This window comes from Myotis davidii, unplaced genomic scaffold (genome assembly GCF_000327345.1).
Source record: "Myotis davidii unplaced genomic scaffold, ASM32734v1 scaffold217, whole genome shotgun sequence".
NCBI classification, from domain to species: Eukaryota; Metazoa; Chordata; class Mammalia; order Chiroptera; family Vespertilionidae; genus Myotis; species Myotis davidii.
Genome location: NW_006290034.1, coordinates 9812932 through 9840879, shown reverse-complemented (window position 1 = coordinate 9840879; position 27948 = coordinate 9812932). Strand labels below are relative to the sequence as shown.

Genomic DNA, 27948 nt, shown 5'->3' with positions numbered 1-27948 from the left:
ACCATCAGAGAGGAAACCACCCATTGCTCCTAAGAGTCCTTCTACATCACCACTCCTAGAGAAATGGGCCGCGTCCCACAAATGTCATTCCACCCACTGGTGTTCATGATGACTGCATGCAAGGTTTAAAAACCTTGGCGGGTTTTTAAAGGGCCAGGGTTCCATCCAGCTATGGCAAGCACAATGAATGCCCTTTTTTTGATCAACTCTGCTAGAGAAGTCAAACTATAAACCTTGCATGAGGCAATTCCGTCCCATGGGATATACCCCGTAAACTGGTGCTCAGCAGTGTTGCGCTTTGGTGACAGATGTTCACCATCTGGCTTTTCAGCCACACCCCTGCTGCAGCCGGATTCTCATATTCCCAGGCCTGGTCCCACAGCAGTAACGCTGGTGTTTGTATGGCATGCCACGGTTTACAAAACTCTTATCTTATTTCATCCTTGCCCAAGTCTGGTGAGGTGGGCAGGCAGGTGGAACAAGACCTGGCAGCTGTGGTGTCAGAGAGGGAGGCTGCCTGGCTCTGCCAGGACTCAGAGGGCAGCACCTCGATGAGACCACTACCCCCTGGGAGGGGGCAAAGACCTACCTGGTTATGCTTAAAAAACTGACTCACGGTAACTAAAATGAACGTGAGCTTGAGATAGTCACCAGAATGCCACTTAGGTTAATTAATCCATGAGAAATTTTCACCTTGGGGCTAGAATTTAAGGGTGCATGTTTAGTATATTTCATGCCACCAGGACAGTGGTTCCGAATTTTACTGCATACACATCTAATCAACAGCATCTCACTGTTACAGGAACACCTACCCACGACATAGTTAAGCGGCTTTGCTAGCTCAGCATCAGAACAAGGAACACTAGAGAAGCTGTTTATGATGCCAGAAGGAATCTTACAGCAGATTACACTTGTCCATGGACTCCGAATACTGTAGGCTAATCCCTTCATCCCTCTCTGGACCAAGAGCAAGAATACTTGGACTTCCAAGCTAACAGCTCCTCTGTCCTAACCAGTGCTTGGAACGAACACCGACTATGTTCATGTAACGTGCTTTCCGATGAAGACCCACTGTCCATCTAGTCAAACGGGTCATAGCAGGTGTGTCGGTTAGTGAATTCCCAGTGGAGCACACTGAGCTATATGCTAATCTAGGTATCTTATAGGTAACAGAATGGAGATGTGCGGGGAATCTGTAACCAGCCTAATATCAGACAATCAGCAAGGGGCAGAGGCAGGGTTCGTACGTTCTTGCTGGCCTGGGAGCCACTGCTGCTCAGGTGACACTTATCTCTGCCCGGGTGTGCTGACCTTATAGCATACCTCTGGGAGGGTGATCTGACGTCTCTCATTTCCTGATTTTACCAGCGACCGCACTGTGGCTGTTGAGTTCTGAAAACAATACCCGCCTTACAAATATGGAAACCAAAGTGTAGAGAAGTGAAGGATTTTTTTTCAAGGTTACACCGCCTGCCAAGGTGAACCTGGAACTGGAGTTAAGTCTAAGTTCTAAACCGAACCCTTCCTACCAGGCCATAATATCTTTCCCTTTGTAGGCCTTAGGCCAGTGATGGTGAAACTTTTGAGCTCCGTGTGTCAGCGTTTTGAAAAACCCTAACTTAACTCTGGTGCCGTGTCACATATAGAAATTTTTTGATATTTGCAACCATAGTAAAATAAAGACTCATATTTTTGATATTTATTTTATATATTTAAGTGCCATTTAACAAAGAAAAATCAACCAAAAAAATGAGTTCGCATGTCACCTCTGACATGCGTGTCATAGGTTTGCCATCACTACCTTAGGCCTTGTCCTAGAAAGGCATTTTTGCTTAAACAGGTTCCAATGCCCCTATCTGCAGACCATGACTGGGTTAACAGAGGATTTCGTTTCCTATTCCCAACTCAAAGGAGGGTAGTGGTCTATCTAGGAAAAACTACAATTCTTTCCAGCACAACTAGCACAGTAAGTGTTCTGGAAAAGGCTGCTAATGGGAAGAAGGAAATCTGACTCGTTTCCCAAAGTATAAAATTCTAAAGGGTTTGTATTAGGGTACTAACTAACTCTTATAGAAACAACCCTAAAATCTCTGTGCCTTAAAAACCGTCACAGTGCAATGTGGGTGAGCTGGGGTGAGCAGGGAGGCACATATGGGGAAGACTTTTGTCCCAGTCATTCAGGAACCGAAAGGGTCCATGGCAAAAACCAGGGTACGAATCTCTAATCTAGAGGCTTTGCAATTCTCTGAGGCCTTGTAATCTTTCATCGGGTCCTCTGCATCCAGTGGGCTGGTAAGGGAAGAAACAGCCTGAAGAATCTCTTGCAAAGTTTTAGAGGAAAGATAAAAAAATGACTTCCATCACTTCTGTCCTCATTCCCGGGTGAGAACTCAGTAATATGACCATGTAACTGAAGTAAAGACTGGCTCTCTGGGTACCCAGGAGGAAAGGAAATGTGGTTTAATGAACACAGCATTATCTCTGTTACACTGTCAAACACATTAGACTGTACCAATGCTAAATGATACAATGGTACAAAGACTAAAGAACACAACAATACTAAATGCTGTGAGTACTGTAGATTTGTAAAAATACAAAAACTATAAAAATGATAAAAATGATAAATTATGCCACAAATCGTACACGATACGACAGCAATACACAATGATGTACAGGGCACCTCTCTGATCTTACCCTGAGAGGGAGAAGGGCCTGGAAGTGAGACCACTGCAGAGGAATGGGCGTGGGTCCACTCTCTGCTTGGCCCATAAAGAGACGGTTACAGGAGCAGCCTCATGGGCAGGAGAGAGAGAGATGTGAGAAAGGCAGTAACACTAGGCCCCCATCAGCTGACAAGAAAAAGGCAACAGAACTCTTACTGAAGTTTCCGCACAACCCTCCCAGAGTTGTTTTCCAAAGTCACCCAGCGAAAAGACATTTTCTTTCATCTCAAGTCATGTATCGGTTTGTGTCACTCACTCAGTTCTGGGGGTAAGCGTATGCCTCACGTGAGGAGGGCAGAAGGCGTGATGGTGACATGGAACTCAAGGAGAGCCCAAGGGACCATGGTTAGGCCGTGCTCCCAGATCCTCACACACACCAACAGTGGCACCCTTCTGAGCTCTACAAACAGGCAGTTAGATGCCAAAAAGGACTTTGAGGTCAGCCAAGGTCAGCTTGGTGACAGATTCTCCAGATCCTGATAGAACCTGTTTGGCCAAATCTTTCTTTTTCTCTTGGAGCTGTAAGATCTTTTCTTCCACTGTTTCCTCGCAAACAAATCTGAAACACAGACAAGCAAACAATTAGAAACCAAGGCAGCATATCTAATAACATGTTCAAACTTCTATTTATGCTTTAGTTTTTAAATGAGGTGTCTTCCTTTAAGCTTTCTTAGGTTTGGTTAAGAACTCTTAAGTTTAGGCAACCCAGACAACCCAGACTAAATATATGTCCATTTAAAATGATGTGACTCAGACTGACTTTTTTATTTCTTTCTGCAGCAAGGTAATTGAGAAATGCGAGCAAAAGATATCCCTGTCCATTAAAGCATAGAGAGCCAGCTTTTACACAAACAGCTCTGCCTTGATAAGATGGAAAAGAAGTTTCTGCTAGGCACGTGTGCTGGTTTAAACAGAGTATCTGATTTTGGGGCTAATTCACACTGTCTCAGGTTTTACAAACTGAGGAAATGCCACTGTTGTCACTCAATCACGCAACCTCTTCTGATTAAGCATTCACTATATGCCATGTACTAAGCTAAGTGTAGGTATAGAGAGATTAACATAAGCCTTGCTCTCAAAGAGAACCCAAAAGAAAGAGATTAAAATAAACAATAATGATACTAGCCAGAAAGTGCCATGATGGAAGCATGTCCTGTGTGCAAAAGGAGCAAGTACATCTGTCTGGAGTACTGACGGAGGCTCCACCGAGGAGTTAACTCTCAATGAATAATGGGTGAGAATCTGGGCAGTCAATTCAGATCCTGATCAGGTCTGGAGTTGAGGAGATCTTGGAACTGAAGATACAGATGTGGGAGTTACTGGAGTCCACAGGATTTTTAGGAGAGGTGCATCCAGAGTGAGAAGAGAGCTCAAGACAGGAAAGCTAGCATAATCGCTGTAGTTGGCAAATTTTGGGATTTACTGGTGCCCTTAGCAAGAGTAATTTCAGTGGAACGATAGGGTGAAAGTCAGTTGGTAAAGTCTGAGGAATGAATGGGAGGTAAGCAAGTAAAGAGAGTCAGTGATTTCTAATTCTCCAGGAATGGTGGCCCTGAAACGGAAGGAGAAAAAGAGGCCCATAGCTAGAGGACTGTGGCATCAAGGCAGGTTTCATTGTCTCTAAAGAGAAGGGGGTCCCGAGCAGAGGACTATTCTACAAAATTACTGGCTTGTTTCTTCAAACATAAAACACAAAAAAGACTGAGATATTGTTCCACATAAAAGGAGAGAAGAGTCATGACAACAGAATGCTTCACAGGATATAGGATTTTCTTTTGCAGAGAAGACGTCATTGAAACAAGTGGCAAACAGAATAAAGTCCATAGGTCAGGTATTCTATCACTAGTACATAGTTAACAGCCCGATTTTGACCATTTTATTGTGGTTATGTAAGAAAATGTCCTTATTTCTAGAAAATGCACAATAAAGTAGTTAGGGATAAATAAGCAGCATGCCTGCAACTTACTCTCAAATGGTGCAGAAAATAGTTTTCATGTACATGCACACACACACACATACATATGCACACGCAGGATATTTTTGGTATTATTCTTATAAGAATTCTTACATTTTTTATATGTCTGAAATTACGTCAAAATAAGTTATAAGCAAGAGAGGGAGAGGGTCGTTTCATGGGCTGCCCTGACTGAGCTAAGGCTCACTACTCTAGAGAACTTGCTCTTCTTTGCAGAGGCCAATTCCAAGGTCATCCTCCAATTGCCTGTGTTCCCTTCCTGACTGCGAGTCCAAGGGCGCATGTGCCTCAGTAGCATCATTAGTAAAGCGATCACCAAATACTTTACATTCTATTAAAATCTACCCAAGAAAGACGGGCATGAAAGCAGAACTTGGGGAGGGTCCTAGGTCCTGGGAGACCCGTACTTACCTGTGTATGACAACATCTTTCTGCTGTCCTACTCGATAAATTCGGTCACAAGCTTGATCTTCAAGTGAGGGGTTCCTGGTAGAAAGAAGGTAAAGCTCAAAGGCACAGACATCCTAGGCCAGGGCAGCCAACTCCACAGGCAAATCCAGCCCACAGCCTGACTTTGGTATGGCTCTTTAGCTAAAAATGGTTGTTACAGCTTTAAAGGGTCGTAAAAACAAGCAAAATCCCACAATGAAGAATATGCAACAGAGACCTATGCAGCCTTCAAATCCTAAAATAATGACTATCTGGCCTAAACTATATACAGAGAAAGCTTGCAGATCCCTGTCCTGGCTATACTGGCCGCAGACAGTGTGGTGTCAGATATTTCCCGCTCTCTAATGAGAAACTGGGGCCACTGCTAATAGTGACTCAGCATTATCATCAGTTCAAACAGTAAGTAACAGAGGTGGAACCTACATTCAAATTCAGTCACTAACTAGCTGGGGGACCCTGGGCAAGTCATCTAACCTCAACCCTCTACATTCTTGGCTGCTACCTGGAAACATGAGAGCTGAATTCCTTTCTCAGCTTTCATATTCTGTGATTCAACTGCCAGAGAATTAGACCCACGTGCAGCAATCCCTGGCTGGCATAAACGGAAAACCAAAAGCTGGGACTAATTATGACACTTTGTCCTGACAACACATACTCGTTTATCTTATTTCCAGGAAAGGTGCTTGCTATTATGCTCTTGGTGTTGACGCTACGTGGGAGGCCAGGGCGACATGGTAAGTGTAGTCCTAACATAATTAGAAAATCCCTCCCCCTTTTCCTTTTAGACAGAGTAATGCTGCTCCCTCTTTTCCAGGGTTGAGAGTTCCCTGGAGGTCAACACATATGTCTGAAATATGGTATTGTGAAGTCAGAACTGAGGGATGCAGGTCTTAGGTCTTAGTCATAGGAAAAGCCTTGCTCCCAGTTTCCATGGAAACAGATGTTAGAATAACAATAAAGTGAATGTACTATTTTCAGTAGCATTTGAAGCCTTGCTGGTCAGGAATTCAGAGCTGTCCACTAGCCCTGCATCTCCACACACGTGTGCAGCGGCATCTCCCTAACACTGATAGAGCCGAGTCAACAAAGAAGGCAGGTCCTGCTGCCCCTCCAGCCTGCTGGTCCCCTGCTCTGCTGTGAAACTCAAGAAAAATCCAGAACTGTTGTTACCAGTGCATATCCAGAAGAAAGAGGTGGTTTCCACCAATCAAGTTTAGACCAACACCTCCAGCCAAAAGAGAGATGAGCATGACCTACAAGAGAAAGCACATCAGTAACTCCATGTAATATACTCTCCTCTGTCCCAGGTTCAAGGCCAGCATCAGTACAGAGCAGCACCGAGTTCCTATCGAATTTCCTTCAGCTGCCGTAAATGCACTATTTTGAAACTGTGAAATGCCCCGCCTTTAAGAAAATTCTCATTTCAGTTTTTTGCTGAGTGAATCTCAAAACTCTATACGCCTGCCAAAATATACAAATACTACACTCTAGAGGACTGGGGGTGGCTAGCTCAATACACTTCCCTTTAACCAGATTCTGTCTATCCCATCCGTCTCTGCACCCCCATCCTCAGCACCTCTATGATCCTCCTGTCGCTCACGAATGCTTTCCAAAGTCTTACTATCCATCATCAGATGCCTTGTTCTTCCACTTCCGTATTTCCTCATCTCCAAATCCTACCCATTTTTAAGACTTGCCTCCTCCACAAAGATTCTCTTGAACCTGCCCAGTTCTGCTCTCCCTCTCCTTTTAGCCCTCATATTTTATTCTCTTTAGAGTATCTGCATACTTTGATATGTACCCCATAAATGTCTAAGAAATTTAAAAGACCTGGAGGGATCAAAGCTATGAATATATTTAAATTGAGCAGCTACATTAGAATTCTCTGTATTACTGAGAAAAAATTGCTCTTAATTCTATAACTCTAATATGACCAGCTCATACCTGGGGGCCCCTGGAGTTGTTAAATGCCTCTACCAAGTCCATTCTCTGTTTGGGGCTGACAGAGCCATCGATGGTGGTGTAGGTCAGCTTGTGCCTCCTCAAGTGCAAGGCTACAACCTTCAGCATGCTGGTCCACTGAGAGACAATGACACTGGGAGGAAGGACAAAACAACCCCCCAAACAGATTAAACTCATCTGCAGCCGTCATGCCCCTGTGAGTCTTAAGACTCAGTTGTCATGTGGAAGAGGAAAGGCCTTCTGTTACCTACAGGGGAAAGGCACATGCTTAGGTCACATTTTAGGATTATATGTGGATAAATAGATAAATTGCGACATGGTAAGAAAGATTATAATGCTCCAGATCCAGCCTACGATCTACCCGGCACTGAATGAAGTGAGGATACAGTGGTGATGAGACTCCGGTAAGCACTGCAGCCTCCTACTATTTGGGGGTCGAGTGCTCACCCAGAGGAGCTCTGTGGTCCTGCAGAGAGGGACCCGTCACCAGTCATAACAACAAGCTGCTAGGACTTCTCTACTCCCCTCACCCAACCTCTCCATCCTGTGTTAATTAGAGTTTAAAGTTTTTAGATAAAAATATTTCACATATACAGATGCAGATTTATAACATACACGTAAGTTGAAATAAACAGCAAATGGACTCCCGGCCTGCTCACGCAGTTCTCCCTCCCTTTTGCATCTGTTACCCTTGATTCTCTTTAGATACTGCTCTACTTTTAAACACTTCTCAGAGGCTTAGCTTTCTCTGATCCTCCAGGGACTTCCTTTCTAATCAGTGCCACAAATACTTTAATTAGAAATCAGAGGGAAGTTGGGCTATAACGTCAGTGCTTTCTGCTGAATATGACTCAAGGTCCTTAATATAAAAAACTAATATTTGCAACTATCAGCAATACCAAACTTTCTTGCTTAATTACACGTAATACCTGGATAATGAGATAACACATTTACCTCTTTTGAGTCCCTGAATTTCTTCGGATTGCCTCCAATTCTGCCAACAGAGATGAAATCTGGAAAAGGTTACATTAACATATGTAGCTTAAGAACTCTTCTCATTGTCCCTCTCCGGAATTACTGAGCGGCACCTGGATGGCCTCTCTGCTCTGGTCTGACCCTCTCTACCCCACTCTCATCTCTGCAGCCAGAAAGCTATTTCTAAAATGTCAGTGTCACTTTCCTCCCGGGCTCAAGCCCCTTGAGTGGCTCCCCGCTGAGGATAAAGCCCACGCTCTGTACACTGATCCTGGCTGCTCTGGCCTCTGCTTCCATCTCCAGCTTCATCTCTCTCTCTGCCCTCCCCAAACGACACTCTAGTCATACGAAAATTCTTCCTTCACCAAGCCATGCTTTGTCTCATCTTTGTCCGTTCTGTTCCCCCTCAGCTTAATGTCACTTCTCCTTGAAGGTCCTCCCTAGCCCCCAAAGTATGGGTCAGGTGCCCACTGCCTACGTGCTACCACAGCACATTTTGTTTCAATCACCAAGGTCGTCTTCATGCTATATATTAACTGCTCACTTAATCATCTCTTGCTTCCATAACTTGAGATGCTCCAAGGAGGCAGAGCCTGCATATGTCTGGTTCACTTCTGTACCCCTAGCACACGACTAGACCAGAGAAGGTTCCATCCTAACGTTTGGGGAAGAGTGTAAAAAGGCTTTCCCCAGTTGAAGGCCTGCTCCAAATGTTGTTGAAGGAGAGGATGTGTCCGGACTGAGAACACTTGCTAAAGCGTCCAAACAATCTCTCTGGTTATTTGTCAAATTTGAGTCCACAGGGGACAGTCAATAAGAACACATGGGCAGGACTCTGGACAGCAGCTCAGTGCATTCCTCCTGACTGCTAATGTGAATGACCTTGCAAAAGCCTCCGAAGGGCCCCAGAGGTCATCCCCAGAATGGTGGAGGAGGAAGAAAATTAGACCAGGAACCAGGAGATGAAGAAAATCCTTACTCTGCCGCCATATGACTGTATCACTTTGGAACTTCCCGTTACGAGTTCAGATTCTACATCAGTAAAAAACTGGGTTGAGCCAGATGAATTCTGAGGTCCCTCAGCCCCTACACTAGTCTACACCATGGCTATAGCAGTGACCTGTAGAGGCCCCCACACGTGCTGATGCCGGGCAGGAAGGGAGTCACAGGACCGTACCATTTTGAATCAGTAGGGAAAAAAAGCAGGTACGTGTAGTGTGTGGTATCTTGGCAACTCGAGGTTCTAGAAGGTGCTCTGATTGCCATGTGAAAAGAATGGCCACAAGTATTTTGAGAAAACTCTTGTGAGTAGGATTCATGGTCCATGTGCTGGGGTCAAATCCCAGTGACATTCTGCCTGAGCTCAGGTTTATGTAACCAGAGAAAACTCCCTTCCCTTCACAGAGCAACCTCAGTGGTGTGAGCTATCGCTAATGGGCTTATGCTAAGAAGCCTTGTGAATAAACATTACGCGAGTTTAGACAAGGAACACGAATTATTAGGAATGTAAGTTTTAACCCAATCACAAACTCTGAAGGTGCCAGGACAGGAAGTCTGGCCACATATGGCACTCTTCTTATGTCTCTCTCAGTTATTAGTGGTAAAGACCCAGGTAAATATTTTAAAATTTTAATTAAAAGTATTCTTAAGTAACACCAATCCCTTGGCAGTGACCGCCTTTCTAGTTACTTTTTAAGAAGCCTTTGAAGAAAGAGGTTGAGGCTAGCAGTGGGCATGAGATGAAAGGCAGGGCTCACGTTGCAGCGCCTCTCAGCCTTCCTCTAACAGGGCCCTCCGCCTTAAAGAGCTCTAATGAGCAGAACAGAATGACTGATGGAGACAGGAGGCCGTGTGGGAAACACTAGTGCGGATGGAAGCCTTTCAACAAGTCAGAGCCATTGGCACTCAGATGTATTACAGCCTCTAGGGTCCAGCCTTTGTTGTTTCCCTTTAAAGCTTTCCCAAAACAAATTGCTCGCTCACTGTGGCCCTGTCCCAGCGTAAACCTGATCGGCTCCTTTCCCAGTAATCCATGACCGAAAAGCTGCCTTCATGCCTGGGCTGGCCCACTATCTAACTTTAGTTTTATTTGTGAAATAAAATTAGAATTTAAGACTGGAGGGAGAATTTGACCAGCTAAAATCGAACAGTTCTAGCTCTGCCATCAAAGGACTGTACCCTCTTGGACAAATGTGTGAGGAGGCCAACTCTGTCTGCCAGAATAGAGGCGACGAAGTACCTTGGTGCTCTCTCTCGTGTCTTCAAATAGCTCCACCCTGAAGCACTCGCCATTCAGGGAAACAGTGGCAGACGGCTCTGAGTTCTGGAGTTCGGACAAGGTCAGAGCGCTGAGCTGATCCTCCAGGGAAAGGAGCAGGCCTTCGCTCTTCAGTTCTGTCGGATCCAGGGCCTGAGCAGGAGACAGACGGGATGGGAGCAGGTAGGCACGGAGGCGGCAAGCCACAGGACTTGCCAATGAAGTGCTGACTGTTAACCCTTCACACAGCAAAATGTCTTCTCATTGATCATCAGTAGCTCTTCAGAGAAACCATGATTAAAAATGTAATTTTGCAAGTTTTTTCACCAGATTGAAGATAAATCAAATAATGAAACTTTTTAGTGACTTGCCAGATAGATCACATGATCATTCTTTTTTCCCCAGCTGGGATAGTACAGTAAATTAAGGTACTGTTAATCAAGATACATTACAACTACTCCTCAAAAGAATAAAACACTCCTCTTAATTATGGATGTACCTCTCTCAAACATAAAGGCAACTTTTTCAATTGTATGAATACTTGAGTTTTCATAACTAGACCTAAAAGTCCTACTGCCTAAAGGCAGAAAAAAAAGTAACTAAATTAGCTTCACGATATCCTAAAATACCAAAGTATTCATAAATGATTTCCTTCTTAACAAAATGCTATTTTCCATTCTTTGTAAAAAGCTTATTTAAAACAAAACAAACAATAAAAACTGTTCTCAACACCATGGGAATTATCAAGACCAATAAAAATTAATGTAAAACCAAGTAAAATAAACAAGCACCCTCTTTTCTGCCCCACCAAAAACCAAAGACACACGCAAACCCCATTTTCCTTGGTCCAGCAGACTAGGTCCCAGATGCAGAAAGACAGGAATTTCCTGGCAGCCATTCTGGGCATGAAGCTAAAGGCTTTTCTTACCGACTTTAGCAAAGAGAGATGACAACAACACTGGCGGAGTCTCAACAACTGTGACAATATGTGGACGGTGCTCGATGGCTGTGAGTCTGTGGCCACAGAGCGTCCAGGCCCACTAGACCCAAACTCCTGTGCCACTTCAGGAGGGAAAACAAACCACAGGAAACAGTGAGGGGTTAAAACAGGTATGGGGACAAATCAAGAACTAAATGATGCTATTTTAAATTTCTTTGATCTGAGGCTCAATGATATTAGTTGTAACACTTCTATACTAAATAAGCCAAATGAAATGCTGGTTTTCTTTATTGACCTACTTATATTTAATAGATCAGAGTTTGAAAATAATTAAAAAGAAGCTTAGGTCACCAGGACTGATGCTTACAGATCAGTATATACACTATGGTTTGAGGTTCCCAGCTAAGATCAAATCTCTGATACCAAGAATCCACAACCTCCCTGCTGTAATTTTATGAATCTGACTGCACACTGTCATTAGTTATGTTTGAGTGCCCCACTGCTTACCTCTACTGAATGGATTATCAGGGCTTCGTCCAGATTGCTTATCCCCACTTTCCTGTCTTTTTAGATAGGATTGGAGAGCTGATCTGCCTCAGATCAAAAAAGAAAATGCACATATAATGTCCGCTACAACTAAATAGGTTTACAATGGCCACTGCTTAACTGTGCTTGCAGTAGCACCTTGAAAAACTATAAAGGTGGACTTGTTATGTCAGGCTCATAGCAAGCACTGGCCCAAAGGCAACGAAAACTATGGAAAACCCCCAAAATCATTTTTTCCCCATCCTCCCCACCTCTGCCCTCCCCAAAATCATTTTTAAATAATTAATAAATATCAATGCAAAATGTCAGAATATTAAATATTAATATGTAATTAACTGACATGTTGATATTATTAATTACTATAATGTTTTATTAATATTATTTATTGATGAATATTAATAAATATGAGGTATACAAAGAGAAAAAACACATTTATGCTGGAAGTGAGAGGTAGTGGGAGAGTAAATCTGGAGTCAGGGAAGGAGAAGGGTTTTACAGAAAGTGCAAAGACCAGATGACAAGGATTACGGAGCAGTTTTTTGTTTTTAAGTTCCAATGAGATGCTGGGTAACAGGTGAAAGGTCAAAGAGATAATTTCCCAACATGGCCCTTCGAGGACCAGATGACCTGGTGCAGTGACCATACCCTAGCACTTCTGTGCAAGGAAGCCAATGAAGAGCAGCTTCAAAAGCCTTCAATGTCAGTGAGACAAAGGTGAGCTGGGGAGGGGGTAAGGAGCAAGACGGAGATTATAAAAAAGGAACAGGTATCCGCCTTATCAGTAACACCCTAAATACAGTTTGAGAAGACTCGACACTCGACTCACTGCCAAGCCAAGGACAGAAAAGCAACAGTACATGTGAGAAGGTGCTTCTTCCTGGCACACACCTTGATCTTGCAAAAAGGACACTATAAACAGTCTCTTCCTCTTCAGAAAGCTTTAGACGGTGCAACTGAAATGTACGCTGGGGCAGCACCACCTGGGAAAGTAAAGGGAAAAGGCAGCTGGGATGAAGTTACAGAAATTAACTGAATATTAGAGTACATTCCCAGAGTTGACCCTGGAAGTCTAGTCAAGGCTGGACAGCAGCCTCCACCCTTCCCTAAAAGTAGGGCTGCTAACACACAGCACGGCAGGGCTGCTGGGACACAGGTGCAGAACAGCAGCCCAGGGCTCTGCCCTGGAAAGTGGGATTCAGAGGCTCCCGAAGCAAAGCAGATGGCTCTTCAACCCAAGACAAGGACATAGTCCCCATCCTCCCCGGGCCTCCCCCTTGGACACACATAAATGAGATTACCAAGGGCTTGCCGGTGGAGTCCAGCTGGTCTTTTGTTCTCCGTAGCAAAAGGCTCCTGGTTAAAATACTTAACCGTTCACCTCCTTTCTTTGTACCATTGTCAACCTGGCTCCTCCACAGATTGAACTCGTCAAATGGAGAACAACGGAGAAATCTTTTTTGTTGGGAAGAAGGACATAGAAAGAAGGAAAAGTATGGGAGGATAGAATAAAGGTTCAAAGAAAGACATCAGATGGAAAACAAATCAGATTTTGTTACATCTGCCATCCCATCATTTTAAAAGTGAATGTCATAGTAAAGCTCTGCTAGATAGATCCAAAGGACCTAGGCCAACAACGAAAACCACATTATAAAACTGTGAACTTTCCCATTAACACACTGTCTGTATCGTCGCAACAGGACATGTAACCAATAGCTAGAATTTATTCCTAAAGCTTAAAAGGCTAGCAAAGAAATTCCATATCCTCTTACAGGCTGACTTTAATAAAAGCAAGTATTTTAAAATCAGCATTCTTTTCTGTTTGCTTCAAATAAATTATAGTCCTGACCCCAGGTCATATGCTTCAAAGCAGAAATAGCCCAAAACATTCACTGGACTGAAGAAAGGTGATTTTATTTCCTTTAACTTAATCTGTTTTATATTTTTCCATATATATTGGCTAAATGTAATCAAAGTCCCATATCAGCCAGTCAATCAACTGGTTATTTTTCTCATAAATATTAACTCTTTTGCCCTTTAAAGGTTGAGAGGCTTGCCATCTGTTACATGAGATAACCAAGCATACACCAGAGCTTTACCATGAGATACGAAATAATTAGGAAGGTTACTGACAGGGTTCACGTTTACAGAATTCCAAAGAGTTTACTCACTTCAGCAGTGAATACATGTCCAACAGGTTGTTCTGAATGGGGGTTCCAGTGACGGCCCAACGGGCACGAGCCTGCAGCTTACACACAGCTATGGAAGTCTGCACGCGGGGGTTCTTAACATTGTGAGCCTCATCCAGGACGATTCGGGCCCAGACTATGCGAAGCAAAGGTGTTGCGATACCCTGGAAGAAACACCAGTGAAACCCAACAACGGTATGGGAAAACGTATGTCTTCAAGAAGATAAGGGGAGACAACAAACAAGTGAAGACCCATCTGACCTTCAAGTCTGAGGTACACTGAAATAAGCATTAAGCTTAAGAAACCGAGAGTGGAAACTCTCAATGGGTCCAAATAGACCAGTCACTTGAGTGCCCCAGTCCTTGAGCTCAAGAATAAAATGTTTTCTAATATGAGTTTTCCTTTATTCTTTCAATCCACTTTTGAGCAATGGCTATGGGTCAGGACTTCACTAGGTATTCACTCATTTGATAAAATATTTACTAAATTTACAAAAAAAATCACTGAAAACTTACTAAAAGTCTACTTTCATATGTGAGATACTAAGCCATACAAATGGACAGTTCCTACCCTCAGAAAGCTCAAAATCCAGAGAAAAGCAAGCACCAAGATAACTACATACAACACAGTGAGTGTATAATAAGCCCCCCTGCATCCTTCAGCACATGACAGTAGGGACCCAGTCTTGTTCACTCTGTACCCATAATACCCGAGACAGCAGCTCAATATTGGCTGGATAAATGGAGTGCTGTCACATAAGCATAAGAGACATATTTAACCAAACAGGAGGCAAAGCATTCCACTTATTGTGAACAAAGGCACAAGAGGGTGGCAGAGCTGGCGGAGTAGCACATGTGCCTTGTTATGGCTGAGCAAGGGGGGCCACAGGAGGGCTGGGATGTAGGTGAAAAGGGACAAGCAAGCAGGGCAAGGTCATAAAAGCCTAAAATACCATGTAAAAAGAGTAAGGTTTTATCCTAAAAGCAATGAGGAACCACTGAGGAATCTGCAAAGTTAATCATCTGCAAAAAGGCAGAGTTGATCATCAGATGTCTCCATTCCAGAGGTCTCCCCAAATACAGAATCTGTGACTATTCTATTGTAAAGACATATGTTAAAGAGGAGTTCCTGGAGCAACACTGTATTTTCAGGACAAAAAAGCCCCTTAGTCACTTAAGCAATAAAGCCTCTGCCCTAGACAACTGCGACTCCCCTGAGTGCAGAGCAAACATCAGGGTTTTCGTGGTTATCATTTAGCCTCTGGCCCATGTGTAGCCTTATTATTTCAACCCCCTTTCCTGAGAGTTGGAGAGAGGCAGGGAATGATAGCCTAATTCCAAAATATTAGTCCTAAAATACCAGTCTTCACATCAAATATAAAACATATCCTGAGAGGATATCTCACAGGTTCTAAAGTAAAAATTGCAACAAGTGAGGTTTTCCTATCATCATGTGATGACCACCACAACTGCGATGTAGTTACCATTCTTTCTTAAAAAAAACACACACACAGCTAAAACTGTGCCAAGCCTCACCCTTTATCGCTGAGGAGGTGGTCTAGAATAAAAGAGGGGACAGAGAGCGCTTCGTTCCCACAGGTGGACCGGCTAGGACACTCCTGACCTCACAGGAGGGTACCTCTGCTCTCTCTGATGCTGTGACAAGACTGAGCGAAAGGAGATGGGGCTCCACCTCTCCTTCCCTGGCAGCCCCCAGCCTCACCTCCTCACTGAGGTTTGTGCCCGGGACCAGTCCCTCTTGCTTCTTTGTGGGGATCTCCTTGGCCACAAGGCTATAGGTGGTGATGACGATGTCATACGTAGAGAGGCTGTGTAGACATAACACGAAGCAAATGGTAAACAATCCCGTGTCTGACAATGAGAAGCAGAGCTGATCTCTTCATAAAAATGCCTATGGCTGGATGGACAGACGGCAGAATTCATTCATTTATGCCTTCATCAACACACGTGATTCTGGAGAGGTAAACTTGACTCATCTGGCTTCCTTCCCTCTTCCCTCTGATCATTTCTACAGCCTACTCACTATAACAAGAACAGCCTCCCTCTTCCCATCCAATGAGTCATAAAGGAGAACCAGCTGGGCTCATATTAACCTTCATATCTGGCCTGTACAGAATGTTGGGAACTAACATTTAGTAATGACTTGACACAGTGGATGCTACAGTCCCAGGGAAGTAGAGACTCTCAAAGCAGTTTGCCTTTCATCAAGGATGCTTTCTCCTCTTTGTTCTACAATGGACTTCAAAAACCCATTGATCTAGCTTTGACATGTGGGTATAATCACGCTGTAACTTTCAGTTTACCTTGCCTACACTCTTTACATGTAAAGATTCTTAATGAAAGGCATAAATCTTTTCCCAAAGAAGCTTAATAATGTGAACCTGAGAGAACGTCCATAAATACCTTTGATAAAAATGATATGCGTAATTCAGAGAGGCAGCAAGGACTCCAGGTGGCATTAGCATCATATAAAGTATAACTGAGAATGATTCCAATCAGTCCACTAGTGCACTCTGAATACCAAACCAGGTATGACGAAAGTGCTAACCAATGAGATGCAATTTATTTCTAAATACAGGCAGGCCACGCACAGCACTCTCTGCCGGAGAAGCATGCAGGCCTGCCGCTGCTGCCCCAATGCCCTGTCGGCTGAAGGGACTCTCAGTCACAAGAATTGGTGCATTATATAGGGGTCACCAATCTGGCAATTTACCCCTGAAAGACCACTGCCCTGTTCTTTAGGGGATAAAAGATTCACTATCAGAGGTGGGGGAGAGAAATGGAAACAAATCCATTCTTTGTTTGTTTGTTTGTTAAGTATGTTTTATTGATTTTTTACAGAGAGAAAAGGAGAGGGGGAGAGAGTTAGACACATCGATGAGAGAGAAACATCAATCAGCTGCCTCCTGCACACCCCCTACTGGGGATGTGCCTGCAACCAAGGTACATGCCCTTGACTGAAACTGAACTTGGGACCATTCAGTCCACAGGCTGACACTCTATCCACTGAGCCAAACCGGTTAGGGCAACAAATCCATTCTTAACTAGATCAGCAAGTATTCAACCCAGACCCTTATATCAGTTAGGAACAAAAAAACCAAATTATTTAAAACCAAAAGACAAAGACTAGGGCTCAATTTAACATCTGAGGAAATATTCCCCTTCCTGATCATTCCTCCTCCGGAATTCAGTTAGGTCTAATCCTAAACTCTTGCATCTAAATAGACCATTCACACATGAAAAATACAGTCATCTATTGTGGCTAATATTCAAAGGCTAATATTCAAAGTGTCCCCTCGGGAATTCGACTGGGAGTTCAACTACTCGCTATGATGTGCACTGACCACCAGGGGGGTAGCACGGAACAAAGGAAGCCCTGGCTGGCAGCCAGCAGCCAGGGGAGGGAGGCCCCAGCTGGCAGCCAGAAGGCTCCGATCAGTCCTGATCGCTGGCCAGGCCTAGGGCCTACCTGTGCACTACTTTCATGCACTGGGCCTCTAGTAAAAATATAATCGGCATACAGCAACTAATCATTAATAGTTGTATCAAGATGCTCTTTAAGACTGGGCTAGTTCCATTCACACTAACAGAAAAGAATGTGAATTTGGAATCAGAAATTCACCATCATGAAATACCTGTGATAGAGCCTTTTCTACCAGGAATGCAGCTGCTGCCTGGCTGACAACTCAGGCGTGTTTGGCCTGCTCACATGGCAGCTCTTTTTGCAGAGTGCCACAAGAACACCGTTTCTCTCAAAAGTTATCTCTTAATACAGGTGAAGGCTGTTTGGGGATAAGAGTACCTTTGGTCCTGACAATATCATTAGTTCTGATTAAATGAAACCTCAGGGGAAGCAGGCAGTCAATGAGGCCTCCGAAGCCCAGTGACTTTAACATTTCTGCACTTACACTTTTGCACGTTGATCCCGGTTTGGGCCATGATAGAGATAGACTCTCAGTTTGTTGTGGCTCACACGTTTCTCCACCTCCTTTTTCCAATGGTGGATCAGGGAAGCAGGACAGATGATAAGTGTTCCATGGGAAGTAAACTCCGTGGAGTCTCAGGAGGAAAAAAATCAACACCTAGTTACACCCATTAAACAGCTTTTAGCTTCTGAGAGACATTACCTTTTTCTAGACTGGCTCCATTCCTTCAATCAATATTTTTAACAACTGCTGCTCTTATTTCTACACATAGGTAAGCAGAATAGGAAAGGAAAGCGATGGCCTTTTAACTCAAAATACTTAATTACTTCTAATTTACCCTTACATAGGTGTCAGACAGAGAGGCTAAAAAAGGAGAGGAAAGCGTGTGGTACACAACTTCAGTCTAAAAACCAAAAAAACCAGTGTACTCTCAGTGGCCAGAAGGTAGAAGCTGGATCATATCCTAACTCATCCTGGGCTTTATGGGGAAGTATTACTTTTTTTTCTGAAAAGCATCAGCTTAATTATATTTACATTAAAATATAAGTACAAAATCCCCTAAAATGGGCAAACACTACTTTGGAAACAGGTAGTAATGTGGTATTTGTACCACTGCCCCTCATTCCGTGTGTGTGTGTGTGTGTGTGTGTGTGTGTTTGTATACATGCGTGCATGTGTGCATAAGTGTGTGTGCACACCTAAGCTGCTACTCCACACAAGGACATAGGATCCAGCTGCAACAGTGGTCATCAGAGGCTTGAGAGCAGACGGTCACTGATTTTTTTAACTATCTAACCACTTGAGAAATGTAGTGTGTCCATGGCAACTTACTGTGGTGGTGTCTATAAACAATACACAGGACTTAAAAGTACTTACAGCCATTACAGATTAAAAACAGGATGAAACAAGATACAAACTGTCTAGAATCTGGAAACTTCCAGAACTTCAGAAACATGAAAAACAGCTTCTGCTACGGTGGCTCTAATCTGAGTTTGTGACAGATCCTGCTTCAAAAAATAATACATTAACTAATCTGGACTTATCCTGTGATTATATCCTTAATATTAATAAAAGTAATCATTATGTATAGACTGTCTCCTAGAGCCTTAGCTCTCTCCACAAAATTTTTCTAGTTCACAGGTCAAGCTAAGTTTATATTAAAAGAGAAAAAAGATCACTTAAATTAGCATATTCAGCATCAGAAATGAAAAGTAGTCTAACACTAGATTTCCAATAGATTAATTAAATATGACCAAAGGTGTACTTTTGTGGCTTAAAAGTTTCCACTCTCCACTGGCTCAAATGATTGATGGAGGAAATGACAGGCCACGAAGGCACTTGAATACCATCTTTGGAAAGCCAAGTCAAGGTCGTGTTTTTGTCCTTCTCTTTGTTTTTCTCTTGATCCTTCTGGGTCAGAATGAGTGCAATCATTGTCAGGGTTTTTCCTAATCCCATATCATCCGCTGGAAAATAAAAATAAAGACAGGAGAGTTAATTACTTAGGGCAAAGAATCAACTCAGCTTCCAGAAAATAAACATATCCTATGCCTATTTTCTTGGTGCTTCTACATTTCTGGAGTTACAGTTAACTCAAAACAGTCCTCCATCCCCTCACTTATTCATCAGAGAGAGGCATGAATTAGCATTCCTTGAGAACTGTCAATGTGTCAGTAATTGAACTTACCTAGTTTATTATTTATACCCTGCAAAATAGTATCCTCTTTTCAACCATTTAAATAATCACTCTGACATAAGCAGAAGTAAAGTGTGATGTCATGAATTCCGGTTCAAATCCTGGCATTGCTGCCGTGCAGAAAAAGAGGAAACACAGCTATCCACTGAAATCCCTGCTTCCAGGGAAGACTGACCTGTGGCTGGCATCTGGGAACTCACCATTCCCTGAACTGACAAGAGTGGCTCACTGGCCCTAGCTGGTTTGGCTCAGTGGAGAGAGCGTTGGCCTGTGGACTGAAGGGTCTTGGATCTGGTCAATGGCACATGCCCAGGTTTCGGGCTTGATCCCCAGGAGGCATGCAGAAGGCAGTTGATCAATGATTCTAATCATAGATGTCTCTCTCTCTCTCCCTCTCTCTCTGAAATCAATAAAAAAATATATATTTTTTAAAAAGATTGGCTCACTGTGCTTACCCTATTTGTACAAACAACACGGTTTATGCTGAATGCCTGCTTTCCCTCTGGAAGCATGGAACTTACATACATACCAGGCTGAAGCTGCCTATGTGACCAGCCCCAGGAAATACCTTGGGCACCGGATCTCTAACAAACCTCCCTGGTTGGCAGCACTGCACGTGTTCTCACATCTCACTGCTGGGAGAATTACGTTTGCCCTGTGTGACTCCCATGGGAAAGGTCGCAGAAGCTGGCGCCTGGACTTCCCCTGACTTTATCCCATGTGCCTTTTCCCTTTGCTGAGTGTGATTTGTATCAAATAAATGTTGTTACTATTTTTATTTTGTAATACAATATAGCAATGAGTGTGACTATATGCTCTACATCCTCCTAGCAAATCACTGAATTTGGAGGTGGTCTTGGGGACCAACATAGCCACTTACTAGCCACAGTGGACATCTGTCATGTCTTTCTAGAAGCTGAGCACCTTGGAAAATGTAGTCTGACCAGTGCCCGAAGCAGAGCCTGAAAAACCTGCTTCCTCGGCTTCCTGCAGCGAAGGCAGTGCCAGCATGACCCGCTCCACAGACCACCAGTACTCACCTAAGACCTAGATTCAGATATAAGCGACCCGAGAAAAGTGGCTAGAAGGGCTGGGCACACAAGTGTCTGATTTGGGGGTAGCGGTGCCTGATAGAGCGAAGCAGCCATGACAGTTTCCACAAGACACTAGCTTATTACTTGGCTCTGACCATTGCTCCTAGAAGTCTGGCTCCCACCTGGCTCTCCACACCTCCCACCACAGAACAAACCGTCTCTGCTTAACCAGCCAGAGTCAGCTTCTACAGCTGGCAACTGGGACCCGGCTGATCCTGCTGGGGGTCCTGAGCATGCTGCTTAGCCATTCTCAACCGTTTCTCAACTGTAACAGAGGGCAACAACCCCAGAGGCGTGGAGAGGATCATAGGAAATAGTACAACAATATCTTTGTTGGCTCCTTCCATAATACCACACTTACCCAGAATTCCTCCTTGTGGCTTCTGACTTTCCCGCCACAGTAACCAGGCTAATGCCTGCTTCTGGTGCAGCAGCAAAGGGACCTGACAAAAGTAATCACCGAAAGTCAAGTTCAAATTCCTCACGAGAGGCTATCCTGGATCCCGCCCACAGCGACGCACATTCTACTCTTGTATTTTCTCTAAGTGATCCCCCCAACAGTCTAGATGTCATATAACCTTGAGGTCCTTGACCCACCATATCCCCTTGGGCACCCGTACATCCTGGACTGCCCAGGACAGTGTGCTTTATGCCTATTGTCCAGCATGTCTATCAAGCCCCCCTCTCTCACCCTCAAGTGAGAGTCCTGGTTTGTCTGTCTAATCAGCCAAAGTCAGTTTCTATTGTTTGCAACCCACGCCTCTGATGGGTCACCCTGCTTTTACCAGCCATTCTGTTGGCTTTTCCTTATTATCTCTTCAACTAGAGGCCCTATGCATGAAATTCATGCAAGAGTAGGCCCAGCTGTCTGGGCCCTCACAGCCCTGACTTTGTCTGGAAGGTCATCCAAAAGGATGTCCAGATGGATAGTCATTCCACTGTTTGGCTGTTCGGTCGATTTGCATATTACGCTTTTATTATTATAGATTTCACTCTCCTCTCTGTAGCCAACATCCCAGTCTGCATTGTTAACCATAATTTTCAACAGCCCTTTAACTGGCACCCCTCTCTCTAGTCTTTTCTTGCTCCTGTTTATCTTGTACTCAGTGACAAAAATAATCTTCATAAAACACCCTTGCTCAAAATTCTAGTGATTCCATAATATCTCTTGAGCTAGTGTGATGTAAGCCCCTTCGCCAAGGCCAGGCTCCACAGCACGGGAGTCTTCCCACTCAGTAACATCACCTGCTGCTCCGGCTCAGGTCCTGATGTCACCCTGTCACCAGTTATTAATACCACTCTCTGTATCTTCCCTCTAGCCACCCCTCCCTCTAACTGGGGTATCTGGGTTCCATCCTCCCAGCTATCTTTAGGCCTGCAGCTTCAGGCACAAAGTGGGCAGACAACTAGTAATTACTGACCTAGCGTGACTTTTCCTTTATTTTGAATCTCTTTTGCATTTTGTAGACAGTCTATAGTGCCTTACAATGCACATTTCATCCTACCTTCAAGTCCCTTTCTATTGTTCTATGAATGTTGTGCAGGCACTGTCACCCTAACTAGTTCTTTAAGAGCAGCAGTTCCTCTGTATCCTGTGGCATCCACCAAAGGTTGTTAAGTAGATCTGCTTCTGCTATAGACGTGCAGAGCTGACCCTTGAACAAAGCGGATCTGAATTGTGCAGGTCCAATTATATGCGGATTTTAAGTATAAGTGGATCCATGCAGTTCAAACAGTATTGTGCAAGGTCAACTGTATAACTTTATGACTTTAAGGGAAAAAATGCTTATTTCTCACTGCTAAACAGAAAAGGACAAAATAATGCAAGGGAAGCCACTGAAGCATTATCTGCGGGAAACACATCCGAGTGGCACTCTGCTGAGCCGTCGCACAGTGGTCACCTCTCCATGGGCACGGGGACACCGCCACAGGACACTCCCCAGCTCACCTTCAACCCAGCTGGGTCCTCTGCCACAGCTGTCTCACCAGGACAGGACTCAAGTGATCGATGCAGCTCATCAATGGCTTCACTTGTGATTTTCCACACGGAGTGAAGGCGGTCTTGGTTTGTAGGGCCTGTGTACAGAGAGGTGTTACCTAAAGGTGACATAGCCAGTAGCATGTCCTGGTTATGGCTGCAAAAAGAAATTCGTTATTTGCCAAATGATGGATTTGTATGGACTAAAAATTTTTTCTTTATTTTTAATTATAGCTGACATACTATACTGGACTAAAACTCCCTGCCTGCAGATTCTCCTAGCCCACAGGCTCCTCTATCCCATTCCCTGTGTGTGTGTGTGTGTGTGTGTGTTTTAAAATCACATAATAAAGGACAAAATAATATAAAGTAAAATGAAAAAATAAGATAACCCAATATATTTTTGGTTAAGTTTTTTCCAGCTTTGAAGAGGTGGCAGAGGAAATGTAACACCATCAGTATTTTGGACAGAAAAGATCCTTGGGGCCGAGTGCAAGGAGTTAGCAACAGAAAAGGCCAAGCCAGGCGAGGCTGAGGCAGACAGAGACCGCCCTGTAGCGCACGCCAGAGCCGAATGCCCTGCACCGAGAAATACTTCATGCTGGTAGCCCAGCCTTCTAGACAATTCTAGTGAAGCTAGTTAACAAATGCAGGCACCTCAGCTGACTGCAATTTTAGGGATGAAGTATTCAAATAAAAGCTTTTTCGATCAATAAACATTAACCACTTAGATGTTAAAATGCTTTCAAAAGGAAAACTATTTTAATGGGATTATTTCCAAAACCTTAATAATCTAATTTTCCTCTAGGTGACTCAATCACCATTATGAGTAGGGATGATGCTGCAACATAGTAACGTTTTCAAAACATTCCTGTACCCCCCTGACTACTCTGCTACTTTAACAAGTACGGGGGCCGTAGCTTCCTCAGGCAGAGTATAGAGCCCCTGGTGAACTATGCTCTTCAGCTTTCTCCCGTCTCCCTTTTCTCCCCGTCTGCTTCCTTCTCCCCCCTTCCCTTTTCCTCTAGCAGCTCTCACTGGGGGGAAACTGGTCACTGCCAGCCAACCTGAGCTCCTGGCTCGTGATCAACACGCCAACCGATCCTATTACATATCCGAGGCTCTCCTTGAGATATTCATTCCACAGTCACTTCTAAATTCATCATTTTCTGGAAAGTTCAGGATGAAAATATTGAGCTACACCAGTGTTACTGCTCTTGGGTCTATTGCTATCGGTCTTCAGTCATGTCATTCCTCTGCTCTGCTTACCAGACACAGAGGGAAGAAGACAAACGTATCTGCTGGTCCACCTACCTCACCATGCTGTGAGTTCAAGTTTCCATTCACATTTACTACTGACTCCTACGTGCCGGCCCCTGGCTGACTGATCAAGGTCAGTGAACCAGGCAGACAAGGTGTCTGCCCTCACAGAGATCTAAACACACTGTGCAGAGCTCAGCTGAGCATCGCAATCTTTCTCACACAGGCAACTAACAACCCAGGAATGGCTTCGCCTTCATGTGCGCAGAAAGACATCTACCAGGCAGAATTTTACCTCCTAGGGGTAGCTATTCACAACAGGGCCAGGCCCTTGATCTTACCTCCATAGCGCTGACTGGACTGTCCAGCAGCTGCCTGGCTGGCAGCCTTCAGTCCCAGAGAACCCAGAGGCTGGAGAGCCTGACCCTGCAGCTGTAGGGGTTTGGGTGGCACCAAGTGGGGAGGGGCAGTGGTGGTTTTGGCGAAGTTACTCTGTTGTGGTACTTGAGTGCTACTCTTCTCATCTGTGCCTGTTCAAAAAACAAGGGAAGAACAGATTAAAGTTCAGAAAAGTAAAGGAATGAAATAGGAGGAAGCTCTTATAAATTACACTTGTGATTTAGAAGGAAGCTCAGAAGCAGATAATGAAATGGAAAGGTGAATGAGTCAACATTCTTTATCAAGATGGCTTCTCATGCCTGGCCAGTATTGCTCAGTGGCTGAGCACTGACCTGTGAACCAGGAGGTCACAGTTTGATTCTCAGTCAGGGCACAAGCCTGAGTTGAGGTTCGATTCCCAGTGGGGTGGGGGGGGGGGGGGGTTGTGAACCAGGAGGTCAGTGTTCGATTCCCGGTCAGGGCACAGGCCCGGGTGGTGGGCTCGATCCCCAGTGTGGGGGGTGCAGGAGGCAGCTGATCCATGGTTCTCTCTTATTATGGATGGTTCTATCCCTTTCTCCCTCTCCCTTCCTCTCTGAAATCAATCAACATATATATATTTTTAAAAAGATGGCTTCTCGAATGTCTCTTGTAAAGTTCATGCAAACCCGAGTTCTGGGGCACAACCCATTTACCTTGCTCTGGGGAGAGGGCAAGAGCACTGAGTGTTTCCTCCAACTCCTGAATTTGCTTGAGCAACTTCTGACCTTTGTCTGGAAGAACCTGAATGTTCACTGACGCCAGTGTGCTCTGAAAAACAGGTCCCATAAAATGGATCGCTCCTCTCCAGTTGTTAAAGACAGCTTCAGATTAAAATACCTAAAATGCTAAAACTCTGAAATTTGATCTTTTAACTATACATGCGAAAACCAAAACTTTTTTTAAGCCCAGCTGATTTACCAATCCGGAAAATATAAACACAGGGAAAGGCAGAAGTAAACACCCACCTATAGACCTTTGCTCACATTAACATCTTTAGCTCGTTGGTGGAGTCCCTATCTGCCCAGAGTAAGCACAGTCCTAACCTTCAAAAGGCAGCACAAGGGAGTAGGTACCTTCTTTTGTTTCAGTTGTGTTGTGAGGTGCGCACGTTGGGATGCTGGGTCTGAAGGTTCTACCTTCCTGGAAACACCGGAGGCAGGGGAAATTTTTCTTTGCGCAGTTTGACCAGGGAATGGAAGGTTCTCCTTCTTTTGTGAGCCCGAAGTCGTGTCTAAGAACGAGGGGATCCTTGGCTGAGAGCAAACGAAAATAACATCATCTTCCTCACCACTGCTGGTGTCCGCCTCTCGCCTCTCCCCCAGGGACGGCCCTGCAGCCGGTGGCGCAGGCTGGGTGGCCGGGCCCTTTGGAGCAGGCGCAGGATGGGCCTCTGCCTGCGCCTGGAAAGGCCCCTGGAGCAGCCCCTTCTGGGTGGCCTGCGTGCTGGGGTCGTCCTTGGCCTTTGTTTCTCTAGCCTCCCGAATCTTGGGCTGCTCCTTGCTGGGGTGTCCTGTTTCCAGGGGCTTAGTTACTGGGTTTTGGCTGCGAACAGTTTGAGGCAAAGGCCTGGTCTTCTTTTCTCTCAGAGGTTCTGATTCTTTTTGGACATAATGACTCTCACCATTCAGATTCTCCTGAGGAGCCGCAGATGGTTTTCTCAGCTCATTACCATGGCACTGCTTGGATTTCATCTCAGGAAGGTTTCTTTTGTGCGTCCCTTCAATTCCCTTTGCTTCACACCGAAGCTCTGCTTTCTCCCCTCGTGGCTTCTCTTGACCTGCAGATTTTTCCTTTACCACCCGGCCAGATGAGAGATCTTTCTCCACCCAACAGTTAGATTCAGGCTTCTGTTCCTTCTTTTGATCCAAGAGTGGGCCTTCCTTTTCCCTTTGCTTTTTATCAGCCATCTTTTCCACACCTTCACCTTTGATGAGCTGTTTCCACAGAGACGGTTCTTGATTCTTGTCAAGTACCTTGAACGGGTTTCTCTGCTGGATGGAAGGATAATGAGATGGCTCAGGTGCATGTTGAGACTTGCTGAATACAGAATGCTCTTTGGAATTAGGATCCTACAGGAAAAAGAACATGATCCTATATAATAAAAGGCTAATATGCAAATCGACCGAACAGAGGAATGACCGGTCGCTATGACGTGCACTGACCACCAGGGGGCAGACGCTCAATGCAGGAGCTGTCCCCTGGTGGTCAGTGTGCCCCACAGGGGGAGCGCTGCTCAGCCAGAAGCTGGGCTGATGGCTGGTGAGCACAGCAGTGGTTGCGGTAGCCTCTCCCGCCTCCACGGCAGCGCTAAGGATGTCCAACTGCAAGCTTAGGCACGCTCTGGAGCAGGCCTAAGCCATCAGTGGACATCCCCCAAGGGCTCCCGGACTGCGAGAAGGCACAAACCAAGCTAAGGGACCCCTCGAGTGTACCGATTTCATGCACCAGGCCTCTAGTCTAATATAAGATATTAATGCAAACTTCATTTCTAGAATGCCTTTTTTTCCCAGAAGAAATGGAAACAGTAAAAGCACTTTAAATTTCTGAACATTCCTGGGACTATCCCTGCCTCTAGAAAAGACTCCTGTCAAACTCATGAAGTATTTGTTTCTTAACAGCACTTTCAATGCTTGGCTCCTTCTCTGTCCATGATCACTGCTTTCCAGGCCTCCAGGAAATGTGCTAACTAAATCAAAGAGCTTTTCTAATAGCAACAGCCACATGGATTCTTTTCACGAAAAACTATTTGCTCAAGATGAACTTTTCCCCAAACCAAATCAAGGTCCTATGCTTACTTGATTTGGAAGATCTCACTGTGGAGTCTAGAATCATAAGTTCAAGCTATCCCTCCATCAAAACAAGTCTCCTCACCTCCCTAGGTCTAGTTCAGTGATGGCGAACCTTTTGAGCTCGGCATGTCAGCATTTTGAAAAACCCTAACTTAACTCTGGTGCTGTGTCACATATAGAAATTTTTTGATATTTGCAACCATAGTAAAACACAGACTTACATTTTTTGTATTTATTTTATATATTTAAATGCCATTTAACAAAGAAAAATCAACCAAAAAAATGAGTTCGCATGTCACCCCTGACACGTGTGTCATAGGTTGGCCATCACTGGTGTAGTTTCTCACCTACTGGATATCTGTGGGATCTCTCCTAGTTCTCGTGTTCTAAGAGCTTATGAATTATAATCAGCTTATACCAATATCAAGGAGATATCAGTCTATAAAAAGATGCTGAAGTTAGTCAAGAAAATCTAAATCAGTGATGGCTAACCTATGACACGGGTGTCAGAGGTGACACGCGAACTCATTTTTTTGGTTGATTTTTCTGTTAAGTGGCATTTAAATATATAAAATAAATATCAAAAATTTAAGTTTTTGTTTTACTATGGTTGCAAATATCAAAAATTTCTAAATGTGACACAGCACCAGAGTTAAGTGAGGGTTTTTCAAAATGCTAACACGCCAAGCTCAAAAGGTTCGCCATCACTGCCCTATGCTGTGGAGAAAAGCTACAGTGTTTGGACAGGTT

The 27948-nt window shown here is 44.4% G+C and overlaps 1 protein-coding gene across 1 annotated transcript in view; it reads right to left on the bottom strand.

Annotated features, from left to right (window-relative positions):
* Positions 1-2439: 2439 nt before the first annotated feature.
* Positions 2440-27948, bottom strand: part of TTF2 (transcription termination factor, RNA polymerase II) — a 34404-nt gene continuing 8895 nt past the window's right edge. Inside the window, exons 5-23 of the mRNA XM_015563539.1 lie at positions 25483-26478; positions 25063-25177; positions 24331-24519; positions 22700-22827; positions 21113-21194; positions 19308-19427; positions 17944-18094; positions 15738-15843; positions 13997-14178; positions 13127-13280; positions 12717-12808; positions 11790-11872; positions 11271-11404; positions 10325-10495; positions 8065-8123; positions 7093-7243; positions 6319-6401; positions 5110-5184; positions 2440-3282 (exon numbers count right to left, since the gene is read on the bottom strand). Coding sequence (XP_015419025.1) covers positions 3138-3282; positions 5110-5184; positions 6319-6401; positions 7093-7243; positions 8065-8123; positions 10325-10495; positions 11271-11404; positions 11790-11872; positions 12717-12808; positions 13127-13280; positions 13997-14178; positions 15738-15843; positions 17944-18094; positions 19308-19427; positions 21113-21194; positions 22700-22827; positions 24331-24519; positions 25063-25177; positions 25483-26478 — 3216 coding nt within the window. The 3' untranslated portion in view covers positions 2440-3137. The remainder of the gene's footprint in view (positions 3283-5109; positions 5185-6318; positions 6402-7092; positions 7244-8064; positions 8124-10324; positions 10496-11270; positions 11405-11789; positions 11873-12716; positions 12809-13126; positions 13281-13996; positions 14179-15737; positions 15844-17943; positions 18095-19307; positions 19428-21112; positions 21195-22699; positions 22828-24330; positions 24520-25062; positions 25178-25482; positions 26479-27948) is intronic.